Here is a 17,641-nt window from a genome sequence, read left to right on the forward strand (position 1 = left end):
TCTTAACAGCATGCGATCTATGATAAATACATTATACTTTGTTCCTTTGCTTTTCGTCGCACATCGTGGCTGTATACACGCGTAAAATAGAGTATGTTTTTCGTACGAGGATGTAGGTGTTGATTTTTAAAATACTGAGATGTCGGTAATAAAAACTTAAACGATGAATTTTGTTTCTGTAACAAAGTTTTTTTCTCTGTAACAAAGTTTTGATTAAATTTTATCTTACATGTAAGGTGGAGGAGTTAAATTTAGTACATCCCTAATAGGATCAGTTATCAGGTCTAGCTCTCAGGTAAATAACTAAACTGCTGCGCGAGTCATGATTGGTCAATAGGCGCTGCCATTATTTTCTGTAAACCCTTTCATAGACATGAACACAGAAGACTAGTTCAACAGGTTATGATCTGGAGAGCACGAGAGAAGTTTTAAGTCACAAGTCAAAGGAGAGTGGTTTACTAACTTTTATCTTGTACTTCCAAAATCCCAATTGGTTTATAGCGACAAAAAATTATTATTAATTACTTATACTAGTTCTCATTGTTTTTATACTTTATTTTAATTATTGTCATGGGCTTTTTACATGAGCCTCCGGCTCGGATAGAGAGGGCAACCTCATCCCGCGCCATGACTTTACTAAATTGATTGATTGATTGATTGATTGATTTGATTGATTGATAAACTCACCGGCGATGCTGAACTTGCACGCAGACCAAGAGGCCCGCCCATGGAGTTTTTGTAACGCAAAACATCTACCTCGTGTTCATGATTTAAAAAAAAAATTTAAAAAAAATTGACAAAGAAATAACAGAGAGCTGTTTTGAAACTTCACACCGATGTTATTTTCCATTAGGCGTTCTAATTAGCTGGTGGCTTGAAGCGTGCGCAATTGATTCACGCGCCACGCTTGGTCGTGCGCTTGGCCCACAGCAACCGTGTACTTGGGACAATCAAATGGCTCAAGCAACAGGAAAATTTCAATTTCGAAACAATAAGCATTTGGAAGTTTTGGAAAACATCAGCATTTAGGTGGTGGCAAGAATGTTTCCCTGCATGTTTGGCCATGTGCCCAACATTTGTTGCAGACACAAAATTTGTGTCCGAGACACAAGAAATGTTTCTTATTTATTTCAGAAACATTCTGTGTCGGCAACAAATGTTTCCCCGTTTGCTCGCCCAAGAAAACATCAAAAGCCACAATGTTTCCTCGTTTGCCACCTCCTTTAAATAAAAAGCAATTGTTTATTTTACGAACTGGTTACAACAAAGGAGCGCACCAAATTCCATCGATCAATGCCAAAAGACGTGTTGTATTCCACCTCTTTGACCCGGAAAATGTGGCTAATAGGAAACGCCCTGGAGAGCAGAAGAGCATAAAAGCTGAGTGAATCAGCAGGGAAGCCATTAATGGAGGCGGTTTGTTACAAGGTACCCGTGAAGGCAGAAGAAAGGCAGAACAATTTTAAAAGGCTTACAGCCTGCATGACATCTATAAGCTCTTGTTTTGGTGTAAATTAAGTACATACTCCTCAGTAAAATAGCTCTTGATAAGCCCTCTCCAAGTCGCATAAAAACGCGGATTACTCAATAGTGAGAAGTTTATATATAAAGGTGCATGGTGGCAAACGAAGATACATTGTTGCGGACACAAATGTATCCCCTGTTTGCCCGCACGCGCAACATTTGTCGCGGACACAAAATTTGTATCCGAGCCACAAAATATGTTTCTGATTTTTGACAGAAACATTTTTTGTCCGCAACAAATGTTTCCCATTTTTTTGCCCACCCAAAAAACATCATTAGCAACAATGTATACGAGACGATGTTTCCTCGTTTGCCACCAACTTAAGCCCAAGCACATTTGAAGTCTCTAAGTCGCATAGAAACGCAAATAACTCAGTAATAAAAATTATACTGAAAACAACTACGAGCTAAACTGGAGGAAAGGGTTTTGTCAAGAAAAATCCCAACACTCATTTTAAACATTGTTCAAAATTTATTATAAAACAATTGATTAGACTACAAAGACATGACAAATCATAATATTTGAACTGATTGCACGCCCATGGCTAATAATGTTCGTTGACAAGCTCAAGCTTACTCATTGTAATTTGTTCTAAATCTGTTTAACTTCACATGTAGCTATTTACTCTCCATTTAAACTTTCTTGCGTGTCTTTTGAGAGAGTTTATTTCATTTTAAGGCCATTTCACAAAATTATCATAACTCGACTAAAGTATATGTACGCTCATTTCTCATTAAACAAAATCTTGCAGAGCAACTTAAGGTTGACCAAAAAAGTGCATGGTGGATAAAACACCATTACAAAGAGCACGAGCTTAGACAAAGCAAACAAAAATATTTACATCTGAAAGTTTACAACAGAAATGGCAGAGTTTTGAAACTCCGCATGTCTCTAAAACTTAACTAGGCATTATTAGTGAAAAGAATAAAATAAAAAGTTTAAGTTTTCAAAATATGCAATCCCCTAGTCCCTCCTCGCGGCTTTCAATTTATATAATACTCCAAGTTTTATCTTCGTTGTTGTTTTAAACCTCGTTATCATCTTATTCATGTCTTCCGGTGTTTAAAGGGCTCAGGTTTAAGGGACTTAAATTCAACGGGCTGTGACTTAACGGGCTCCGAATGGTTCTGTCGGTTGCATTTGAAGGACGGCGGTTTAAATTACGACAGAAAAGGCGCTTAAAACTTTGACGAAACTCATCGCTTACAAGGGAATAAATAAAGAAGTTTGCTGATGAGTTTGCAATGACGCAAATCAGGCACACATTGTAATAAACCCAGAGGAATTTATGTTCAGTAATTCCTTCCCAATGCAAAACAACAAAGCGGAATACATTATAAGGCAACATGGTGATAGCAAAAACTACAACGACCGGGGTTAAAAGCTTTTTGGCTTTGCTATTTTGTCGCTCGCGCAGCCTTTTACGCGTTGTTCGTGGTTCGTCTGTTTCACTGGACTCTTCTCGTATCGACTTGTTAAACTTAGTGCTGGCTCGAAGCTTCTTCGAGATGCTGCAGAACGTTCCCACGACAATAGCCAGCGGTAGAACATACCAGAAAATGATAATGCCGATATTGTAGATTTGCCGCATCTCGTCGGCTCCCTCGTGGTTGGGCCAGTTTGGAGAACAATCGACAAAGTCGAAAGCGGGACGAAAATCGGTGAATTCCATGACAAAATACAAGGGGAGAGGGATGATTAAAAATGAAAGCATCCAAACGCTGGCTACCATCCAACGCGCTGATCTGAAGGCAGCTGTGTTACGTTTGGGAAGGACTCCGCGGACTATAGCTCTGTAGCGATCGATGGCAATGAGGGTTATTGACCATACCGATACGCCGTAAAATATATCGCCAAGGGGAACGAAATACCGACAGATACATTCCCCCAGGGGCCAATGGGACGGGTCTTGTTCCTTGATAACTGCTAACGGGAATGACACGAGAAGGATTCCCAGATCTGCTATGGCGAGGTTTCTGATGAAGTAGTTTATTACAGTGTGCATCTGGGGTTGGAATGTTATGACAAGGCAAACTATCACATTGCCTGCTACGCCGAGAGATGCGAGGAACACTTCAAAAGTTAGCCGAAGGACTTCCAACCACTTTGGTTCGTTAAAGTATGGCAGCACAAACTCGTTGCCAGTTTGATTACTTGTAGAGTTCATCTTCTTTTTAAAAGTTCTGCGGTCTCGGGAAGGACTTCTGGAAACACTCCCAGACAACAACTTCACGTGCTCAAAACTGGTGACTGCGCAAAAACAAAATGCGCTCAGTCTTCGGCCTTCTAAAAAACGGCTCAGATGCGTCCAGTTCAGTTCAAATCGTTGTAGAAGTCTTGAACACGGTCGTTATTCAATCTTGGCCTCGGATTTAACAACAGAAGTTTCTCGAATGCCTCTTTCAGCTCTGAAGTAATCTACGCAAACCTACGAGCTTAAATAGCCATTGATTCACTTTGACACGTCAGGTACCAGTTCAGGGCGCCACGCTGATCAAGGAAATTTTTCGCGACTTCAAACCGCTTGGGTTGATTATCTTTTGTGCTTTGAGGTTTTGTATCCTGTTAAGTTGTTATTTAAAGTTCTTATTAAAGTTTTTGTTGAGCTGCCGAGTTTAAGAAAATGTGGGTTTGACACACACTCCTATCTTACAGTGCATCATGCATAACTAACGGCGGATTCTACATGTGCCAAAAACTCCTTTCTTCGCATGCAAAGCAACCTGTTTTTTGAACAAAGAAATTATGCCTTTTTACCCTATTCAATGTCAATTTAGTAAGCTTTTCTACTGCCATTTAAAGTATTGTTTATAAACTAGACCCGGCAAAAGTTCGTAACGTAAGTTTTGTTGTCAGATCCTGTTTAGAAAAATTCGGACACGTACGGTCTTTAAAATTAGATGCGTTTCTCGCAGAGAAAAACATGATACGTAGGAATCTCGCCTTCCTTTGTTGCGTGCATTTAGGTTTATTTCTTTTTTATCCCGTAGTTCAATTAATGGTTGTTCTATTTAGCGTTGAAAGCTAATTAGCAAAGTCATTACTGGTGCCATATAAGAAATTAAAGTTCTCTTCTCTGTCTCTAAGTGCAGACTTAGTGACACAAAAGAGAGAAAAAATAGAACATAATAATACCATGAACCGACAACTAAGATGTTTTGCAACTTCACGTTTCTTTTCCTGTTGACGTAGCAACGCAGAAAGAAGAAAAAATAAACTGAATAACACAATGAACGAAAACATATTTTGCAACTTTACACATTGCGTGGTGATTCTCTAATGCCCGCGTGGCCGCGTGGGTGTCTCAGCATAATTTCTTTTCAAAAAAATAACACTTTTTGAAAGTTTCTTCTAATTTTAGCATAACTTACAGCTGAAAAATCTCTAAACTTGTGCTAGCAGTGGGAGTGAAATTCAACCCGCATACCGTGACTAAAACGTTTTCAAATGCTATGCTCGAGAAACCTCTGGCTACAGTTCAAATATCGACGACCCACCCTCCCCACGCCTCCCTCCCTTAAGCGATCTGAGTTCGGTGCATGTGACCACTAAAGGAGCGTTTATTTATTTTTTTCTTCACGTTTTTTTCTCCTGTTGTTGTATCTTATAATTAGTGTTGGCTTGTACGTGCACTGTTGTCTGCGTTCTTTTCTAGGTTGCCCAAAGAAAAAATTTTCCGCTCAGGCGCCATTGACAAAAAAAAAAGTCTTCTGCTCCGTAAGTGACGATAAGTCCACTTTGTGTTGTTCATAGCTTCGCGCGAGTGTCTTTTAATTTGTTATGTCTTAACCCACTGCAAGAAAAATGACGGCAGAAATGATGGTCTTTTTCTTGCATGTTGCTTGATTTTAAAATATATTCCCTTGTTACGTTAACAGTTTTTTTAGTGTTTGGCATAACACACTCATGCTCGCCAATATTGTAACAAAGTACAATTTGTTAGCAGTGTTTGTATCGCCCCCAAAGCCAGGCGGACACCCTCGTCAAACTTAAATAAAAAAACTCGCGTTAGAATAAAGCCAAAAAATTTGTGGTTTCTTTTTTAATAAGGCAAGGCTCTCGAGTTTTAATTCAGCTCGAATAATTTAGTGGAGTAATTTACCTTTGAAGATATTGTCTTGAAACATTACCTGAGCTGGGAATATACTGCGTTATATTTAAGCAAACGGGATAGTTTTCGAGCCATTTTGGACCGGAATGTTTACAAGTGCCGGAATGTGTAGCATTTGGTCTAAAATAGAATAATGTTTGTGCATTTAGGTATATCATTCTTGGGAGAAACTATTTTTATGATATGACTGTACTGAATTAGTCATTAGTCATTCCGTGAGAAGTACGACTGAATTTACAAACATCGGGAATTCGAACCCCGCCAACTCAAACAGAAGCGCACTTCTTGGGTACCATCTCGTCTGAAATAGGTGATCCATTTAAGGGTCAGGACTGAAGTAGGGTAAGGAAAATTACCCATCTTTGTGTGAATAGGGTAAAGGTTTTAGGAAGCCTTCCGCACACCCCTACTCAATTTTTTGTAGAGTACCCTCCGGATAACGTTAAAAGAAACACTGGCAACTGCAATGTATTAATGCTGGTTTTAGAGAAATAAATCATGTTCGGTTCTAAGAAAGAAATGTTAGAAAAGTTTAGTTCAGGATAACGTGATTTTTTCGCTTAGATGTCACGCAAAATCTTAATATTTTACGATTTAAGAGCTCGATAAAACCATCAGTAGCTTCTTTGGGCACCAAACAGTTACTACTTTGCCGGCGGCTTAAACTGAATGACTGCCAGATGAATGCTTGAGGAACTTGGGAAAAGTCCCACAGTGAAAGTACGCTTGTTCGACGGATTTTACAAGAAAAAGCTTTACGGGTCGGTAACCTATTTAATCGGTCTTCTGTAAGGACATCTGATTGCACCTGAATTTTTTTTTAGCACGCTTTAAGATATTTGGATATCAGTGGTCATTCTTACGTGGATGTTTTTCGCTCTCGAGAGACGTAGGGAGAGAAGGTCGCGGAGCTAGCAAGAGCAATGTCAAATCCAAATTTAAATATCCTATCAGTAGATAAATGCGGACTTTCCTATCCCGGAAAATGATGCAAATGTTATAAAAATTTAATTTCTCGGAAAATAGTGTCTGACTCTTTGAAAATCTTCCAAACGTCATCTTTTTTTCCTAGAAAGAAAGGAACACTATTACGTTGAGACGACACCGTGAATGGGGATATGATTGCCCAGTAGAAATCAACGCCGGTAGGGCCTTGTTCACCCTCCCCTCCCCTCCCCTCCCCTCCCCTCCCCTCCCCTCCCCTCTTGATTTTTCGGGGTGAGAGACTTATGCAAAGACATAAAGCGAAGTTGGATTTACAGTTCATTCATATATTTTGTTAACTGGGTAATTTGCCTTTGATATTAATAGAAATTTTGGGGATTTGTAACATTAAAAGCCGGAAACAACTGCAATGTAAAGTTGGATATAACAAAAATTAAAATTTCGAGTCTGGAATCGAACTTTATGAACAACACACTCGATGCGACAACCGTGACAGGTCGAGGCGGAAAACAATTTCAAGGCCAAAAGGTGAGCTGCCCAAAACATTGTTCTCCAGTTCGTTCTCGATGGGTGCGCTTTCCTGCAGCAGCGGTGCGATTAGTCGACGGATTCTCTTGTAATGATTGATGATATCGCCCGACGTCCTTCTGCCATGCACCACGCGAGGCTGATGGTATAAACTAATAGTATTCTGCGAAAAGACGAAAAGAGAGAACGTCGGGAAGCTAAAGCGATCTTGTAAACGGAAACAAAAAAAAAAAAATAGTATTAAGCCCTTCGCGTGTACGTGTAACTATACAAACGATTTTGTCGGAAATTGAAAATCTCCGTTTAAATTTCCCTTTTTTTCGAGAAAAAAAGGATCTTATTTTTACGTTATGAGGGTACCATGATTGAAGGTTGATCATGATTAGTTAGTGCAAGGATTATGTTTAGTCCTCCTTTTATTTCACCCTCTCCCCCCTTCCCATAAAGACTGTATGCAGTGGAATATTGTAAAAAGCGTGTAAATTAATTGATTGTCATTGATAATCGATTGTTATTGATTGCTATTGATTATTACTGATTATCGATTTTAAATATTGAATTCTTGTGGTGCGGGAACGACGTGGAAAAGGAAGCGAGAGCAATCTTGATGTAAAGAAATTTTAGTAAGCCGTGAGCGTAACACAGCACACGTACTTTCGGTCCTAGAAATTGATGTAAATGCAAATGATTTTCTCGGAAACAGATGGTGATAAATTCTTTGAAAATCTTCCAATATTTATCTCTTTTCCGAGAAAGGAAGGAACATTATTACGCTGCGAGGGTACCGTGAGTGGGGTTGATTATCCAACAGGAAACCAGCCAATGGAGCCTCTTTTCATTTTACCCTCCCCTCCCTTTTCATAAAGACCATATGCAGTAGTTACAGACACTTCATCATGGCGGGTGGCTGGTTGTTATTGCTGTGTGCTATTCTTTCAATCGCCCTAACAGGTGAGATTCTTTCTCGTTTCCCAGATCTTTCATAATTTAGCTGTAGTTTTTCCTTATTCGGTTTTCAGTGCAATTTCTACGTTCGGAATGTTGATTTGGAGTTCATGTCGTTCGATTAACGCAGACATTTACGTTCAATGATACCAGAAGACTTTACTCAATTAACGACTTGGTTTTGGCCTAACAGAGTCGCACAGTAAATTAATAACTTAGGCTACGGGTGTCAGTATGTGATTTTGAAGCATTTCCCTTCGACTCGCATTTATCTTCGACTAAGCTATTGCAAACTGTCGGGACTTCTTTATATACAGAGCTCTCCCGATCAATGCAAATTATTATAACTGACAAAATAGTTGTAACATTTAGCCACAATTTGCAAACAAGTTCATTGATTCCATTTCAGTAATAGCTTGAAGTCTTCGCTGTTTACGCGCAATATCGTTGTATTAAAAGTCGTGCATTTTACAACTGACAAGATTCTGTGTTTTTGTCTCATTTTTTCGACAAGATTAGAAGATGTCGTTTAGCGGCCATTCGACTTGAGCAAAAAAAAAAACAAAAAAACAAAAACAAAGACATCTGTGCATAATAATATATCTTATCATTATTCCGACTGAATTATAAACAATCTCGAAGTCGAACAACGCCAAACAAGATAATAACTTGACAACAGTAACGTCTTACACACGAATGAGTGTTTCCTTTTGTCCTGACGATAGTCTTTCGGCTGGAAACTAAAACAAAATATGTCAGTTCCCTTTTAATTTTCTCAATCCAATCCTGTAACATTATGAATTCAAATCGAGAAAAAACTAGAAAGAGACCTTTAATTTAAATATTCACATAGCTATGTTTATAGCAAGGCATAAAAGACATAAAACCATACTTTCCTTGAATTTAGTCGAGATAAAACTTGTCTGAATTTAGTGATCTTAATTTCTCGGTGCAAGCTTAAGAAAATCGTACGTATAACTATTTCACGGTTAGCGCCTTGCACACATATTTTATGTCACACATTTTAGAAGTAAAATATGCAGACAATTGATTGATGCTGGTTATGGTAAAAAGAAAATCAAGTTTATTTCTTTTGACAGCTGCCAATCAAGATGACGACCAGGACAAGAGCGCATCTCTGATGTCTTTTCTGAAACATTTTAACCAGAACAGACACCACGTGACCAATCCTGAAGGAAAGCAGAAAGCTCGAGATTTCATCAAGGAAACATTTCAGGATCTGGGCCTGATCACGTGGTCTGAACAGTTTAAGCCAGATGTTCCAAAGGTGACGATTTTTTTGATTTAATACAATGACTCGATCGATCAATCAATCAATCTACCAGCCAATCCATCCATCCACCCATGCATCCATCCGACCGTCAGTGAACTGCCAGTCTGTCTGTCTGTCTGTCTGTCTGTCTGTCTGTCTGTCTGTTTGTCAGTCAGTCAGTCAGTCAGTCAGTCAGTCAGTCAGTCAGTCAGTCAGCTGAGCCAGTCAGCCAGCCAGCCAGCCAGTCAGTCAGTCAGTCAGTCAGTCAGTCAGTCAGTCAGTCAGTCAGTCAACCAAGTCAGGCAGTTAGTCGGCGGGTCAACCGACCAGTCAGTCAGTCAGTCGGTCAGTCAGTAAGTCAGTCTGGAGGGTATGGGGGCATCCTCCCCCAGAAAATTTTGAAATCTAGAAGCTTGGAAATCGTGTTTGCAGCGTGAAATGAAAGGTACTTTTAGTGCTTACAGCTATATTTTGGAGTTTATTTCTCGGCCTTCCGGTATCCTACGCTAACCTGCGGTTTTTTGACACAAGCTTCCCGTCTGTGGGAAGCAAGCACACGCTGAGAAAATGAGTGTTAAAAATACGTAAAAGCTAAACGTTTCCGACGAGGTTTGTATAAAATTGTAGCTTTGTTAATTCTTGTGACTTAATCAAGCAATAACAATTTAAACACTAGTTTCATCCGGCAAATACTCTTATGCATTTTCTCGAATAACTACTGTACAAGAATCGAAATAACATTAACAGAAGTAGTTTGCTATAAAGTCAACAATGCTAAAACATGCATCTGGAATGGCAATAACGTTCAATAACGGTAACTACATTTGATACCTAAAAACTATAAATAATAAATATATCCGTACCATATACTAAAACAAAATAAAATGTAATCCTCCTCAAATGTGGGTGTCCCTGATATGACCTGGTATCACTGATCTCAGGTTTTCTGTTCTCTGATGTCTTTGATGCGACGTTTTTTTTTTTCTAATTCGTTTTCAGTACGCCACTGGAGTAAACATAGTTGGGATGCTTCCTGGTACACTTGCGGGATCACCTAATGACAGGCCGTTCCTGATTGGTTCTCATTACGACACTGTACGCACTACGTCACACGGCGTTGACGACAATGGATCAGGCGTGGCTGCTATGCTGCAGGTTGCTAAGCAAATCGCAACAGGTGTGTTGATGTGTAGTTTTTCCTTCAATTTCTCCTCTCCCCCCCCCCCCCCCTGAGAAATTAGTTGTTTGAACGACCTGGTCACCTCAGTCAGTTTGTTTGACAAGTATTTCCCCAAAATTAAGACTAACATTTTTTGTGGAAATCTGATTGATGTAAGAATAGCAGTGTCAGTAGCAGTCAGAACAGTGCGATCTCCATGTCAAGTGACTATATTTTATGGCAAACGTTAATTCTTTATTATTATTATTATTATTATTATTATTATTATTATTATTATTATTATTATTATTACTACGAGAAACCAACGAAGCGCTTCAGACTAGGCTTGGCAATGTCAGGGAGTCTCTACCTCAGAAGACACAACGAGCCATTGATCTCGCAACCGAGAAAGGTGCTTCTAACTGGCTCACGGTCCTCCCATTAAAGGACATGGGCTACAACCTGAATAAAGGCGAGTTCCGAGATGCTGTAAAGCTCAGGTACGACTGGGAAATTGACGACAAGCCGACAGTGTGCGTGTGCGGTGACGCCTTTACAATCGATCATGCAATGATTTGTAGGAGAGGCGGATTCATAATTCAGCGCCATAATGAACTCCGTGACCTCGAGGCTGACTTGCTTAAGATGGTCTGTAATGATGTCGAAATAGAGCCCGTCCTTCAAGAACTGACTGGAGAGAGGCTACCAAGCGGCGCTAACACAACGCCAGATGCTCGCCTAGATATACATGCCCGGGGGTTTTGGGAGAAGCAGAGATCCGCGTTCTTTGATGTGAGGGTGTGTCACCCCAACGCGGATTCCTACAAGGACCAAACCCCCAAGCAGATATACCGTAACCATGAGAATGAGAAGAAGAGGGCTTACGCAGACAGGGTTCTTCAAGTAGAACAGGGAACTTTCACTCCATTGGTGTTTACATCCACCGGAGGAATGGGCGAGGAGTGCAAGAGGTATCACAGTAGGCTTGCAGAATTAATCGCCGCAAAGAAAGGGGAGGATTACGCAACAACGGTGTCTTGGATCAGATCAAAAGTCTCATTTGCGATCCTCCGATCCGCCTTAATCTGCCTAAAGGGATCAAGAACTGTAAAGAGAAACAGGAACATTGACATTTATGATATGGACTTTCAAGTAGAGAATTCTCGTACTGCAATTTAGATCGAATATTTTTTTTTATATATAGTTCTTCTTTTATTATTGCTCTCGAAGTCGCTTCTACTATTTTTCTACATTTTTAAAGACACTGTTTTTATTATTATGTAAATAATATGTCTATATATAAAGTTCTTATTCGAATAGTCAAATTATTGTAATTCTTTTAGAAATTGGTTAATAAAGTGTTTTAATTTAAAAAAAAAAAAAATTATTATTATTATTATTATTATTATTATTATTAAGGAGATAGCAAATGTCGGATACAAAAGCTGTGTTTTCAATCATTTATTATTACTATTTGAACGCTAAAAAACAGTTTTCACAATTTCTATATAGACTGTTTTTACTTTTTTACTGGCCTGCAATTGACCAAATGAGCTTCATAGTAAATCTAATTACATTCTTAACTTAAAATGAATTGAACAATCAAGCAGTGTGCTTAACTTAACATGTCCGTTCGCATTTTTCTTTTACAGATTTCTCAAAATGCACCCGAAGTTTCAGTATTCTGTTTGTGGCGTTTGATTTTGAGGAGTGGGAGGACTGCTCTAACAAGACGCTAAATCCACGGTGTGCCTGCAGTGAAATCGACTGCGGCAGCAGAGCATTTGTCGCAAACTTGACTCGCTTCTACAACGGATCGTTAACCTCAAACGGCAAGCTTCAAGGAGCAGTCATAATGGACACTGTGATGAACTACAACAGTACTCCTAACTCGCAGGTTCTCCCACCCCAGATTCAGCATTCTGCACCGGAGATTTACAATCAGATCAAAGCGGATAAGTTTCGGGGAAATTTTCTTTCAGTGGTTGGGCGACAAGTCGACGATGCAGCGCTAATGGACGCCTTTTGGTATTACTACGGTCAAGTGAAGTCTGGTAAGAAGCAATCTTAAGTCAAAATACGTTTCTCTACACAGAGTTATTCCTTTTGTTCGAGAGAGGTGTGAGTTGAATAGAACATATTCGTATTCTCGGTAATTTAAAGATAAAGTAAGCTTGCAATGGAGGCTTATTCGGGGGAATATCATCAATTAAAAAGAGCTTCATGCCATTTGCATTTGAAAAGATTCCCCGCATTAGCTTCCATTGCAAGCTAGTTCCAGTCCAATACCGAGAATACGAATATGGTCTATTGTTTTTGCTTAATTATCTCGCGCGATTCAGTAACAACCAATCAGAGACGGTTTAACGAGTATCCGTAGAGCACGTCATTCCATGTGGCTCGAGCGGGGAAAGCAGGGAAAGTACGTGAAGCTGGAGACATACTGACTATTTGATCATTTTGGTACGAAAGAATCACAGAAACGAATAAAATGTTCCGATCCTCGAACAGCGTACTGAATACACTTCTCATAAGAGATTATGTCCATTGTCAGAAAAGTTAAAGTGAATCTTAATTTCTCTTTCTTTACCACTTCAAACTTTTAGCTCTCAAAAATAAAACTACCATGTACGCAGTTAACCTTCCATTCCACGGACAGCCTTCGCTACTTCCTCCTCTTGCCTGGAACGCAATTGGTGACTTTTTACGAAGTGATCACGTGCCTTTCTGGAATAGCGTCCCTTCACTGAGCGCCATCTTCCTCAGTGACACCGCTGACCACAGAAGCTACATGACTTCCTGTTACCATGAGAACTGCGACAACCTTGGTCATGTGATTCCTCAAATGCTTCAGTTCCTACAGAAAACCAGTGACACCATCTTGGCCACGGTTAATGACGTCTCCAAGTTGTCTTGTCCGGAGAAACGCGAGGGGCCTGGAGGAAATCAGCCCCAGACCACAGGTAAGAATTATTAAACCACTCCAGAATTTTCAAAGGCGGGGAAGGCTAGGTGTAAGCTGGTTTCGAGCTTGGAACGAGCTTGAAAACTCAAAATAAGGCGTTATACACCCCTTCTGAAATGCAGTTTTCTATTGCCCTAGGGTCCCCTAAACTCACTAACTCCCACGGGCAACAACAGCTTGGACCTTGAACTTGCACGGACTCTTCGAAAAAAAAAATTCGCTTCGAGCTCGACGGACTGTGCGAAAAAATCGTAATAATTACCGACCAATTTTTTACGGTTAACATATTTTACGGCTAAAGGTTAAAATTATCCAATTTTACGCCTATTTGTAACGACTTTATTTTTGGCCGGTCAACCCCCATTGAGACATCTTTATTGGCGTCGACTGTTATCGATTGGTATATACACGCAAATTTAATTCGACTGAAAGAATATCTCAATGCAAAATTTGAAAGCTCAAAGCGGTGAACAACGTTAAAAATTTCAATAAATAAATCCATCGTTCATTTACAGTTGGAGGGGAGGGGGGGGGGGGGGGGTTATAACAAAACACTTAATGGTCGCACAGGAGACACTGAGTTTCATTTCTTCTTGACTACTATTGTTCTTTGAGCCGGTTTCAGGAATACAAAACTCTCTGTTTCCCTTGGGGCTATCTATTAAGTCACGGCTTATTGATGTACATTAAATAACTATTTTTTTTTTATATCAAGAGAAGTTTCTTCTTTCTTTCTTTTGTCAGCTAATTATATGAAGATGTGGAAAGTGGCTTTGCTTGCAGTTGGAGCACTTTTACTGGGTGTGTTGCTGACAGCGGCTGGGTTTGTGTTGTATCTTCGCCGGATGAATAAAGACAACTCAGCTCTGGTCACCCAAGATCACTTGCAGTCAAGCTTCAATGCGGATATCACTGCAAAGGCTATCTAGAGTTTTGCTCCCCATTAGTTTACTTTAATTTAGCTCAACAGTTATAACAGGGTACCCTTTCTTTGAAAACTTAAATTTGTTTTAGTCGCGCGTTTAATTTATATAACTGTAAACTATTATATATATAATAACTGTTAACTATATATAATTATGCGATTGTCTAAAAACCACAGTTAGTAGTTTTAATGTAGTCTATATAAAATCGGTGCCTCAGGGCGTGTTTTTGGATGCAGAATTCCCGCTAAAGATAGTTGAAAATCTCTTGCGTGTGATTTAATTAATCAGCGCAACGACCTTTTTTTAGCACAGCTATTATACCAAAGTCAATCGCAATTTTTCTAACGCTTGCCTTCGATGCTTTTGCGTTCAGTTTTAGTTACAGTGATTTTCGCTGATTACTTTCGAGAAATTATCGAACCTTAAATTCATACCCAATGCAATACCACAATAAATAATACCAATAAATACCAATGATAAATTATACAGAATAGTTTCTTAAGGTATTAATAAAACTAGACCGTATTGCACGCCGGACAAGTGAATAATAATGAAAGGAAGATATCCGCTCGGCTCGCTTTTTGTTTTTCGCTGTAAGCAGCAATATCGATAGAAATGCTTAAATGAATTAAAAGTATATCACTATTACTTTTATTCATTCAGTGGTAGTTAAGTTTTTGTTTTGCGGCAGGTGAGGGTCTTGTAACAACAACAACAACAACAACAACAACCTTTAATGTACTCCTGCACTTACACGAAAAGATTAATACAGGGAGGAAATTAAATAAAGTAAGAGTACTGGCTGCCTGGAATAGCCATAGGGACCATAGGGGCTAGTGGAGCCAGGCAGCCAGTTAACGTAAGCATTAAATGAAAATAAACTAGTGGTAACCACAGGTTAGAAAGTGCGGGCCTTGACGCACTTAGAAAAGGTACTGGTGCGAAAGTGCGTAATTTTAGATGGCAGTGTCGATCGATGAATGATTAAATGGACAAAAGACAATTATCCCGAGTAAAGCGTCACGCAAGGAATGCATGTTTTTATCGTTTTGGGAAGGGTAATCGAACACGCGGTGTGAATTGAGATGTGATTTTTCTCAGTCGGTAAACTCGCTATGTTGTGCTCGCCTTTTATTAACGTGGCGCGATTAATGATAAATCACGCTTAATTGCCGCTAACCGGCCGCGAACCAGTCAGAGTTGTTTTTTGTCGGATTGACTGTTTAGTGAACTGTAGTCGAGCACGCGGTGTGAATTGAGATGTGATTTTCCTCGGTCGATAGACTCGCTTTGTTGTCAGTGTTATAACGAATTTCTCGAGAATAACCGTTGCTGTAATCATTCGCTTTGCCGTGGTTTATGCGTGATACAATCAGAGCAAATTTTCGCAAAAGCAACACCCGTAAAACAAGTCTGCAAATTGTAATGTTTGCAATCTTCCATGTGACAGAAGCCTAGATCTTATGTGAAAATCGTTCTTGGAAAACAGATTTTCTCTTCCGTTGTTACGACAAACTGTCGTGATTGACACATTTTTTGCATTCCGATCGCTCTTAGTGGAAGAACAAAATTTTCAACTTCCGGTTTGCAGATAGCCTTTAAAATCGTGGCGCGCACGCGTAATACGCAATCCGCTGGTCACTGTCAAGATTAGGGTTGCGGGCCTCTCTTGGGCCCGCAATTACAGGTCGGCAAGAGAACAGATACACAAGAAAAGAAAGAAAAGGAATAAATGCACACTATTAGGGAAGTCTATAAAGATAGCTTATGTATTTGTTTTATTTTTTATTTTTTTCTCGTACGATAAGGTGTTTTAATATTATCTTGTGAATTCATTTTGTGCATTTGCATTATCATAATTCAATGTGCTAAAAACGTTTGTAAGACATAATGATGTTGTAAGTTAATAGCTAATGTAGTACATTGTAAGCAATGATTTGAGTTATCAAGAATCATAACTTTTACTTAGCAAGGTTTTGTAAGCTAGATTGTAACGTATAAAAGTATTGTGCGTTTGTAAGTAACCCGGGGGGGGGGGGTACTCCCTATAACGGCCTATACGGGGAGGTTCCGCCCGAAAGGGGTACCTTTTTCAGGCTTCAGGTATATAAAAGGGTAGGGATTTCACGAGTTTAGGTATATGAAAGGGTATGGAAATCTGTCACTTAGGTATTTAAAAGGGCCTTTAATTAAAATATTTCGAACAGACGCAATTTGTGGCCGTGTTATTTTCATTTATTAAGCGCTACATGAAAAATGACAAGAAAACGTCCTGTTTTAAGTCCACGCCACGTCCTTTAGGTATATGAAAGGGGTACCTTTTTTCAGTTAAAGGTATACAAAAGGGGTACAATTTCTGTCAAAATGGTATATAAAAGGGTAAGGGGTTAGAACTCGGGGCGGGGTAAGTAACTGTATGTAAGTCGTAAGTTATGTTTGCAAATTAGAAAAAGTCTCGTCGTCAGTTGTGTAAGCAAAGGAAGGGTTGGAGAGGTCGGGGGGGGGGGGGGAGGTTTGGACGTGTAAACCCAAGGAATGGTAGAAAATCATGGCGGGCATCGAAGGGGAGGGTAGTTAGGGCGAGGGGCGATCCAGCAATATCAGCGAGGAGCCATTTTAGGAGGAACGCATTTCAATCCGATGACGTAACAATCAGGGTGCTATACCAATGTAATACCTGGGAAGGGGGTGGGGGGGGGGGGGGGAGCCGATTGGAGGAGCAAGGAGGAATGAGAGTCGACCAATCAGAGAGTTAGGAGGAACGAGGAGCTGGCCAATTAGAGAATCATATTTGGAATTGAGAAGGAATGAAGAGGGTCTGAAGAGGGTGTGCGGGGTGTAAAAGCCGCTAGCGATCTATTTATAAGTTATTGGTATGCCGTCGTATTTTTGGGAAATTGTGTGTTGTTTCATAAGAAACAATTTTATTTCATTCACAATTGTGAATTTGAAGCCCCTCTCAAAAGTTTACACAGACAGAAGCAAACATAATCAGAACTACTGTACGGTAATTAGATCTTTTCTTTTTAATTGAGAGGGGAAAGTTACATTAACCTTTAGGGTTTTATTTTGATAAACTGTAAGGATGTTGACTCGTATCAGAAGTAAATTTTTAAACGCATCTTTTTTTTTTCCCGGTTAGGCCAGCCGTCCACACTGAAACGGCGTTTTCGGTCACCGGAAACGGAGCTTTTCAAAAACGCTCACCAATGAAGCTTATCGTTTTCAAATTTACCCGGGTTAATGTGGATGAAAAACATTTTA

General features: G+C 39.7%; 3 protein-coding genes across 4 annotated transcripts; 2 read left to right on the forward strand and 1 right to left on the reverse strand.

Annotated features, from left to right (window-relative positions):
- Positions 1–2,062: 2,062 nt before the first annotated feature.
- Positions 2,063–3,881, reverse strand: LOC144648883 (somatostatin receptor type 2-like). The gene has a single exon (XM_078508330.1). It carries the CDS (start codon positions 3,690–3,692, stop codon positions 2,568–2,570), a length of 1,125 nt encoding a protein of 374 aa, XP_078364456.1. The 5' UTR covers positions 3,693–3,881; the 3' UTR covers positions 2,063–2,567.
- Positions 3,882–7,997: 4,116 nt separating this feature from the next.
- Positions 7,998–16,586, forward strand: LOC144650812 (uncharacterized protein YfbL-like). Of its 2 annotated transcripts, XR_013570205.1 has the most exons (7): positions 7,998–8,060; positions 9,155–9,342; positions 10,327–10,504; positions 12,139–12,540; positions 13,093–13,449; positions 14,196–15,264; positions 16,065–16,586. XR_013570205.1 is itself a non-coding variant. In XM_078510568.1 (6 exons), exons 1-6 carry the CDS (start codon positions 8,006–8,008, stop codon positions 14,378–14,380), a joined length of 1,365 nt encoding a protein of 454 aa, XP_078366694.1. In that variant the 5' UTR covers positions 7,998–8,005; the 3' UTR covers positions 14,381–16,586. The 2 variants fall into 2 exon arrangements, 1 of the variants encoding a protein (XP_078366694.1); XM_078510568.1 differs by having other exon boundaries at positions 14,196–16,586.
- LOC144648884 (uncharacterized) lies at positions 10,809–11,718 on the forward strand. Its single transcript, XM_078508331.1, has one exon. The coding sequence runs from the start codon at positions 10,937–10,939 to the stop codon at positions 11,663–11,665; it is 729 nt and encodes a 242-aa protein (XP_078364457.1). The 5' UTR covers positions 10,809–10,936; the 3' UTR covers positions 11,666–11,718.
- Positions 16,587–17,641: the final 1,055 nt, after the last annotated feature.

Source organism: Oculina patagonica, chromosome 4 (assembly GCF_052425735.1).
Source record: "Oculina patagonica isolate OP01 chromosome 4, crgOcupat, whole genome shotgun sequence".
NCBI classification, from domain to species: Eukaryota; Metazoa; Cnidaria; class Anthozoa; order Scleractinia; family Oculinidae; genus Oculina; species Oculina patagonica.